At 37.2% G+C, this 9,619-nt stretch overlaps 1 protein-coding gene across 3 annotated transcripts; it reads right to left on the bottom strand.

Moving 5' to 3' along the window:
- Positions 1–311: 311 nt before the first annotated feature.
- LOC108561691 (kelch-like protein 17) lies at positions 312–8,426 on the bottom strand. 3 transcript variants are annotated; one of them, XM_017919761.1, is made up of 13 exons: positions 8,294–8,426; positions 8,081–8,244; positions 6,205–6,429; positions 4,243–4,339; positions 3,679–4,022; positions 2,989–3,105; positions 2,716–2,929; positions 2,265–2,409; positions 1,951–2,207; positions 1,808–1,868; positions 1,477–1,580; positions 884–974; positions 312–823 (listed from the first exon to the last, which is right to left on the bottom strand). In XM_017919761.1, exons 3-13 carry the CDS (start codon positions 6,427–6,429, stop codon positions 601–603), a joined length of 1,878 nt encoding a protein of 625 aa, XP_017775250.1. In that variant the 5' UTR covers positions 8,081–8,244; positions 8,294–8,426; the 3' UTR covers positions 312–600. The 3 variants fall into 3 exon arrangements, with proteins under 3 accessions (XP_017775250.1, XP_017775249.1, XP_017775251.1); XM_017919760.1 differs by having other exon boundaries at positions 8,081–8,426; XM_017919762.1 differs by lacking the exons at positions 4,243–4,339; positions 8,081–8,244; positions 8,294–8,426 and having other exon boundaries at positions 6,205–6,283.
- Between the last annotated feature and the right edge of the window lie 1,193 nt (positions 8,427–9,619).

Genomic DNA, 9,619 nt, shown 5'->3' with positions numbered 1-9,619 from the left:
ATTCATAGCAGTTATTGTTTTATTTATAAATGCGCTCACTTGATGTATTTTCAAATTAAATTTCTATTTCCATATATTTCCAATAGATGTAAGCACATATTATTTTTTTTTTTCGCGTTTCATTCAGAGCAATACAAGCGTTTTGTAACACGAGGAAACACAATCACTGAGACTTTTCCTTTCCTCGTTAAGCGAGTCATTTTTCTTACAATTCGTTAAGCGAGGTTCCACTGTATAATAATGTAAGTGTGTACAGTTGAAATTGTAAAGAAAATAGATCTTGAATTAACTTATATTTGGATTAATGGCAGTGCAGAATTTTATTGTTTTCAGATTGGTACACCTCAATCCATAATTATTTATATATACACACACGACATTGAATAATAGTACATCAACAATTAAAGCCTTTCTTCTTCGTCGTCGTCATCTAAGCCAGATGTTACAAATGCATAAAAATTCATTGAATAAATAATAAAAATATTTTCGATTTCGTAAAAATAATAATAATAACATATAATGGGGTAATATCACATCGTATCAGTTTGGTTGTTGCCATGGCAGTGAACGTTTGATTGTTTGTTTTTGTTGTTGTTGTCATCAGCTCTTGGTGACGACGCTCGTCTGTCTGACCACACTCTCGATGTTGATGCAGTCCAAGACTGCCGCCCCGACGCTGCTCCGTCTCGTCACCATCGGCGAAACTATCGTCCATTTATTGACAACCGGGTCGTACCTTTCCACCGAGTTCAAACTGGAAGATCCGTCGTTACCACCTATCGCGTAGATGAATCCGTCAATAGCGACAACCTCGTGCGTTGATCTGCGCATCACCAAAAATTACTTTTTAATATTTGTTTCCAAAAAATGAACAATTAATTACCTTCTGTTGTTCATGGATGTTATTGGTTCCCAGGCGTTGCGACGCACGTTGAAGCGTTCCCCGCTCGACATGCACATCGTTCCATCGTTGCCTAGGAGATTTCAACAAAAACATTAACTTAACACGTTAAGGACGGCGCTTTTCGGGTTGTCTGCCCCCAGAAATTTTTTCGTGGACGCCTATGGACTGAGTGAAACGTCAAATATCTTACGTCAATTACGTCAACCTTTAAACGTTTAAATTTTTCTTATACATTTTTTAATGATATTGAAGCAATTTATAACAATTGTGGGAAAAATATTGAAATTTTCATTCAATTCTACTTGAATGAAAATTTCAAATATGCTTCGCAAGTTAATTTGAAAAGTATGCCTAAATTATGTCATAATATCACGTATTATTCTAAATTGCTTCAAGAATTATTAAAATATGTATAAGAAATGTATCGGCGTTTGAAGTTTGTAATTGACTTAAGATATTTGAGGTTATTCTCAGTCAAAATCAGTGGCGTACATAGCAACAAAACTATTATTTATAATTAATGGGTCATGCCGTCGTCAATGTGTTAAAATGCACTGCCCTGTGATTTTTACCTCCGATGCAGTACAGGTGTCCATCTAGCGCTGCGACGCCGCAACTGCTGCGTCTGGAAGACATCGAAAGCACCGGAGACCAACTCCCAACTCTCGGATCGAATCTAAAAAATCAAGAGAAACAAGTATGAATGAATTTATAGTTTAAATGACAATTCGACAGTTCGTTGTTTCCGCCGGATGATGATGCTTTTGTCTTTCAGGGCTTGCTCGGCTCGCCCATCAATACCATACATATATAATAAACAAGGATCTTGATGGGCGAGCTAAGCGAGTCCCGAAAAACGTTTCCTCCTGCTCTCACATATATATTCAAAATTTCCTCATTTACCTTTCCACCGAGGCTTGATAATTCGTCGAATCGAATCCGCCCAAAGCGTAAACGCAATTCTCTGCAAAGATAACAATTAATTGATTGAACTGTTTATTGTTTTGTTTTGGTTAAGAAACAAAAGAACGTTGTGTGTGTTATACCGACGACTGCGATCCTGCAGTATCGACGCCTCGTGTTCATCGCAGGACAACTGCACCAGACTCCCGTCAACGGATCGAATCTCTCCATGCTGCTGAGACAGGAGGCCCCGTCGTATCCGCCGCACACGTAGATCAGACCGTCGAAGGAGCAGATTCCAAGGCAAGAGCGTTTCGTTCCCATCGGCGTGATCGGCGTCCAGTTGTTGGTCAGTGGGTTGTAGCATTCCGCCGTCGCCAGATCGGAAGCTCCATCATAACTGCAAAATAACAACAATTGATGATTGCCATGGTGATGGTTGCTAGGTGGTTGTTACCCTCCGACGACGTAGAGGTTCCTCCTCAGACCGGTGACGCCCGATCTGGATCTGGTCCATTGCATCGGTGCGATCGCCATCCAAGTGTCCGTCTTCGGGTTGTAAACCTCGCATTCGGCGTGGATGGCGAACAGAGACCCACCACCTGGTGAAACGATCGATAAAGCAAAAGTAAATCTCATTAAACTAATTCAATAATGTACGGTAATAGTATATATGTGACATGAAGCGGATTTTGAATAATTAATCTCAAAGAGGGGTGGAAATGGAATGGAATGAAAAGACAGAAAGAAGTAGTAGTAGTGGCAGTATCGTGTTTTGTTATGTTGCCTTGCGGTTGCCTGGTGATCGTCTCGTTGGTAACGTCCGTCGTGGCGATCGTCCTCCTCGTCAGGATTGTAATCAATCAATCAAGGTCGCCAACATCATAATAATGCAAATTTCACATTACCGATTGCGAAAAGATAGGGTTCGGCGCCCTTCGGTTTCCTCTCCATCGTCCTCGGCGTGGAAAGGGCGCATCTCCTCTCCGGCGCTAAATGGTAACGCATCGCCTCCAGCAGAAGTTCCCTGCATTGACTATCTTCACGGATCAACCGTTCATTGTCCACTCTGTTCATCAGGAATTCCCGGTTGACGAGTGGAAGTCGCACGTGCACCATCAACTACAAGAGAGAATTACACGTTAAACTGATTTCGATGAAGAGCATCCGCCTGCACTCACCCTCGACACGTACTGACTTCTGTTAGCTAAATCGTGTTTGACCCAATTCAAAACTGCCGCGAAAACGTTCTCCTCCGACGCAATGTTCAACTGTCCATTGGAAATCAATTCCTCCACCTGTGCAAACGTTCAAATCTATATTACATTTGTACACTAATGAATAAATAGTTCTTAAACAATTGAAAAAGTAATCAACTTTTGTTTATGAAATGTCATTTAAACACATAATGCTAAAGGATGCTAAATAAATAGTTCTTAAACAATTGAAAAAAGTAATCGACTTTTGTTTATGAAATGTCATTTAAACACATAATCCTAAAGGATGCTAAATAAATAGTTCTTAAACAATTGAAAAAAGTAATCGACTTTTGTTTATGAAATGTCATTTAAACACATAATCCTAAAGGATGCTAAATAAATAGTTCTTAAACAATTGAAAAAAGTAATCGACTTTTGTTTATGAAATGTCATTTAAACACATAATGCTAAAGGATGCTAAATAAATAGTTCTTAAACAATTGAAAAAAGTAATCGACTTTTGTTTATGAAATGTCATTTAAACACTAATCTAAAGGATGCTAAACAAATAGTTCTTAAACAATTGAAAAAAGTAATCGACTTTTGTTTATAAAATAATCTAGGATGCTTTATTAAACAAAATTTGTTTACTGTCAAATTGAATTTATTTACCTCTTGGAACGGCAACAGCAGAAACTCTTCCGTCGCGACGACCTGCTGGAAATTCTGCAGCGCGAAACAGTGCGATTTCAGGTGCAGCTCTTTGCATGAATGCGTGTCCGCGAAACTCCTGATACCCAAGCAGTTGGTGGGATGTAACTGTCGCATGAGGAAACGGCAGCAGGCCTCGCGCACCTTCTGCATCTGCAGCAGACTGCTGGCGGGAAGCAGCACTTGGACATTGTCGGCGGTGATGGTGATCTCACCGGTGTACGCGTACTCGACCAGAAGTTCAATGGCAATGGCGTCCATCTCGTGCAGCTCCACCTCTGGGCAACCCTGCTCCCTCATATCACCTGCGGAATTTGTTTTTTCTTGTTTCGATTACGCCGTTAATTGGGTTGCGTGCATCGCATGCAACAGGCTCCATCTACATCGAGGTCGACACTATCTCGATTATGCAATTTAAAATTAAAAAAAAACAAAACAAGTGCGATCGAAATAGTGTCTAGATCTGATCTAAATAGCTAAATACTACAGTTAATGAATGAATTAATGAATTTGATGGGGACTCACCGTTGAACATGGCGAAAAAGTATGGACTAATTGATGCCAGGACTACTTTGTGCGCCCTGAACCTTTCTAAACCTATCTTTAGCGTTATATCACACAACTATAAACAAAAGAACACACAAAAAAAAATCATAACAAATGAGAGACTAAATCGAGTTTTCACTAACTAACTAATTCAATTCAACTTTTTTGTATCTAACAAATTAACTATGAAAAATAATAAAATTTACACAATTCATTCAATATGAACTATCAGCATCATCTTGAGTAATAACACTAAATATAGAGAATTAAATCATTCATATTCATATGTTCATGAAAAACAAGTTACAATTTAATGCATCTCTCGTTAATTACATTTTATGTATGGAGACGCCGCGACGTCGCGACGCCCTTTCCATCACTTTCAGTCACGTTGTTTATTCGCGCTTTCTATCTCCCTTTCTCTTTATTTTTTTCTCCTCAGAGAAGGGAGAAAATCTGCACGGATAGGCAGAAATTATTGCTTTCGTTAAATTGAAAACTCCCCCCCAGCTTTTCCGACTCTAAGAGACGAGACGAGGGTGGAAAATGTAATAATTATTATAGAAATTGAATGAAAAACACGTACACTTTTCGAAATGAACGTAAAGTTATTTTAATATTTTGTATCGGTCATAAAGTGTGGCGCCCCCTCACGTTTCGGTAATAAAGCAGTGAAGCTCTCTGACCCTTTTCATTATTGTTCACGTCGTTCCTTCGGGTGTAATTCACTTCAACGTTCATTGGGTTTAATTGATGTGGAAGAATAAATATGTGTATGAGTTCACCGGTTCTATTTTTGCACTCTTTCGCATTCAGAAAAACATACACACTCAAACACCTCCGCTCGTATAATAGTGACCTTCGAGAGCGAAACCTGCGAAATATTAACGTGTCGCACGCGTAAGGTCAATAGTCTTCTATCTATTTAATTCTCTCTTCTTTTCGTTTCGTTTCGATTCATTTACTTAAGTGTGTTATTTACCGAAAGAATTAGCACGACACGACGAAATGAATAGTGAATGTGCAGGAAACGGACGAAGTACCGAAAACCGGTGAACGTACGAGGAAGCCCTACGTGTATCGAGTTCCAAAAATGTATCCTTTCCGACATACAACGGAAAACTTGTCTTTAGTTTTTCAACAATTTCTCGATCATCATCAAACCAATTTTAAAAAACGAATTCTCAAATTGAAGTCGAATATATAGAGAATACAATAATCTAATAGATTTTTGTTTTGTCGCTTACTAATTATTAGTAAAATGTTGTCGAAAAATGATGAGAAATTACGGAAAAATTCCGATAAACCAACGATCAAATTAATCTAAATGTTAAATCATTCTAACTGTTATATTATAGTTGGTGATTGTTACCTGATCATTCCTTCCGACATATAACGGAAGACTTGAACTAGTCTTTAGTTTTTTAACCATTTCTCGATCATCATTAAACCGATTTTAAAAAACGAATGTTCGAATTGAAGCCGAATATTTAGAGAATACAATAATCTAAAATATTTTTGTTTTTTCGTTTACTAATTATTAGTAAAATGTTGTCAAAAATGATGAGAAATTACGGACAAATTCGGATAAACCAACAATGATCAAATTAATCTAAATGTTAAATCATTCTAACTGTTATATTAGAGTTGGTGATTGTTACCTGATCATTCCTTCCGACATATAACGGAAGACTTGAACTAGTCTTCAGTTTTTCAACCATTTCTCGATCATCATCAAACCGATTTTAAAAAACGAATGCTCAAATTGAAGTCGAATATTTAGAGAATACAATATTCTAATAGATTTTTGTTTTGTCGTTTACTAATTATTAGTAAAATGTTGTCAAAAATGATGAGAAATTACGGACAAAACCAACAATGATCAAATTAATCTAAATGTTAAATAATTCTAACTGTTATATTATAGTTGGTGATTGTTACCTGATCATTCCTTCGCATCCTGTGGATGCTGCTGAGCGCGAAAGCGCTATGGTTCGGAGTTTTTAGCGAGTATCCGTCTTGCGTGAAGAACGGAGATCCGCACTTTTCCTGCGTCGGTGTCTGAGTGGAAGCCTCGAAAACGACGCCTGAAGAAGTAGAAGAAGACGTCTTTCCTATACCTGCATCACCTCCACCACCTGCAACTTCCGTCGTCTCCCCGTTCATCTGAATGAAAAAATGAAAAACAATTTGAAAATGTCATAGGTCAAGTTTGGATATTATAAGTTAGCCATGGAAACAAAAAGTAAACGAAACAAAACGAAATCGATACGTAACGACACCTTACGTAACGTATTCATAATGATCATCACGTCGTACATGGCGGATGCTAATGTTCATTTATTTTGTTCGCAGCAATCTATGCGTATTGTCGCGGTCGTTGCACTCTTGATTCCTTTGCGTGTGTCCCACAGAGAGAGAGAGAGAGAGAGGAAGCTAATTGCAGAATGCGCGCCCTTCGGTTCTTTTCCGGTTTCCGGTTTCCGGTTTCCTATTTTCATCCGCGAACGAGCACGGTAATTGCATCGATCTTTCCAAAAAGCATCCACTACATCCAACCAACTCGAAACAATCGAAAGAAGAAACAAAAGAGGGAAAAGGTCTACTTGAAGCAAAAAAAGTAAGGAAAATCAAGTGAGGCGAGGAAATGTTGGAAGTGAGTCAGTGAGTGGAGTCGACGAACCCTCCGCAGCTTTCCTCCCTGACCTCCAAATAAAAAATTAAAAAAAAATAAAATCAAGCAACCCTAAACGTCACCACCCACGCAATCTGTCGCCAACTGCGATAAATCCGCACGTTTCAACGGCAAACAAAAGACGAACTCATTTCTATGGTGTAATAAATTTCAGTTGTTTCCTTAACAACAATAATAAAAAAAAAAATGCTGCCAATGATGATGCCTTCAGTTTTTCCAACTATTTTTCGATTAATACTTAAATTAAATTTGAATGAAATTATGGAATTACTCATAAAAGAAATAAGCAAATTTTATGGAAATAATGTAAACTGAATATTTCGTTTAAACTAACAAAAAACGAGTTGAAACTAATGAAATGTCAATGGCACACGATGTCACAACACTTTACGCAATCGATCGTCGCCAAGGAAACAATCAATCATCGGGTTGCATTTGTTCGTCGATAAGTTTGACTCTTGTTTCTCCTCCTCCCTCAAATATCGATTACTCATTTGTTATTCGACTGCAATTATTTCACCAAAAAAAACAACATTTGTTTTCTCGGTAATTGTTAAAATTGCAGTTGTTTATTTAACTTTTCATTAAATAAAATTTGCAATTCGTTTCGAACAATTCGCAACATCCTCTCTTTACAAAGAAAAGAAAAATTAATTATATGTACAACTTTTTTTTTTAAATTTTTATAACAAAAAAAATGAAATATTCAAGGCAAAACATTTATTTAATATTGAATCTCTAAACGATCAACGAAAGCGTAATTGCGACGAACGTGTAAACAAAAGCGGAGATTACGTTCGATTGTTTCGCGGTCGTTGTTTACATTTCGGAAACATGCACACTTTTGTTTCGCGCTGCTTCTTTTTTTTTACTTTTGTTTTTTCTTCATTTGAGACAAACGAGAAGATGCAGACAACGTCAACAACAATAACAACAACAACTGTTCAATTGTTCTCGCAGCAATGGGTGAAAAGTGTCGGGTTATCTTTGGAATGGAAACAGATGCAATTATGATCCGAATTTGCATTTGTAATGAAGCAATTAAGGTTTTTATAATTAATAATTTAAATAAATTTAGAGATAATTTTTGTTGATTTGCTAAAATTTGAAATGTTGACTTACTTTTGTGTGAATAGTTGATGAAGATATATCCTGAATTTGTGTGGTCCAATTGGATGAGTGTTCTTGTAGTCTAAATTGATGATGGTTGCTATGGTGATGATATCATGAGGCGTCGGGACGTGTGCGTTCGCGTCGCGCGGTTGTTCCCCGCTTACTGCTGGAATCTTATCAGGAAGTAAAGGACTCGTCGCAACAGTCAGTAGTCATCTCTACCTCTCTGTCCAACGCAAACGTCACGCATATCGCTCTCCTTTTCTTATGCACTACTCTGGCTACCTAACTACCAGTAGCGCGCTTACTACATGGATGGTTGTTCACTACCTAGTTTGAGTGCGTGTTGAATGCACGGCAGCACCATCTATGGCACTTACAGTTCTACACCTATTGATCGGATGGAGTTGGCTGGGACCCCGGAACGGCCTTGGTTGGAATGCAAAACGTAAACAAACGAACGAACGACGCGTCGTTTCATGGCTGTCCCCCATTTACATCAACCCCAATCATCAATTCAGTTTACATTTCATGCTGAAAAGATTACACTTTCACTAATTTTTATGAACATCTACCTATTTTCAAAGATCTACACTACAACTGAAATAAATCATCATTTTCAATATTTTCAAGAAAATCAACTAATAGGACCTAGTACAGAAACCTGTGGTACTCCTTCATAATTTGATTGGCGATTGGCTACAAGTCCTGAAAACGATAATCATAATAAAATGTAATAATAATAATTTAAAATTTGTTATTTCTCGAAAATGTTTATAAAACAAAAAAAATGAGCGTTATTTATTAATTAATAAAAACAGTTGAAGGATATGACTCGACCATCCATTGTCTCCTTTATTTAATTATAAACAAAAGACTCGCACGACAACAACTGCATTTCTCGTTTGTTTTAACGTTATTCTTCTTTCTTTTCTTTTTTTCTATCATCATCATCTAATTGGTAGCAGCATTGTGCAACGACCTTGCACATTATGTTTTTTTTTTTGTTTTCTAAGCAAATTTCCTGGTTTTTCTCAAACTGAGGATAGTCACAAAGGCAATTCCGACTCGTTTAATTATGCAATTAAATTTTGCAAATTACACTTAATCGTTTTTAGTAAAAACGATAATAAAATAATAGTTGGAACTGTGTGACACATCTTTGCTTCGCGTAGAGCAGAGAGTAACGTGTTTCAAGGTTCATTCAAATCATGTTACGCAAGTTTCACGTTTGAACGTGAATTACAATTAAACCGATACAATCACAGCAATGTGTTTAGGCTCATTGGATTCGTCAATTATTCAACTTTAATATACATTTTTCGGATCTATTCTATGTATGATAGTTTTCGAGGAAATCATTAAAATGTGAGCGTTATTTTTTTTTTAAATTTAATTTTTGAACGTGAATTGACTTATTTAAAGCGACATCTGTCGGAATGCGCTTTAAAGTTTCGCAAGTACATGTATCATCGGTTGCATAGGATGTGTGAAATACTGCACCAGATATTGTCTACACTGATTACGTAATTTAGTAGGTTTGGTTAC

This window comes from Nicrophorus vespilloides, unplaced genomic scaffold, assembly GCF_001412225.1.
Source record: "Nicrophorus vespilloides isolate i.1.1-1 unplaced genomic scaffold, Nicve_v1.0, whole genome shotgun sequence".
Taxonomy (NCBI): Eukaryota; Metazoa; Arthropoda; class Insecta; order Coleoptera; family Silphidae; genus Nicrophorus; species Nicrophorus vespilloides.
The sequence above is the reverse complement of the archived record's forward strand: the minus strand, read 5'-3'. Positions and strand labels throughout refer to the sequence as shown.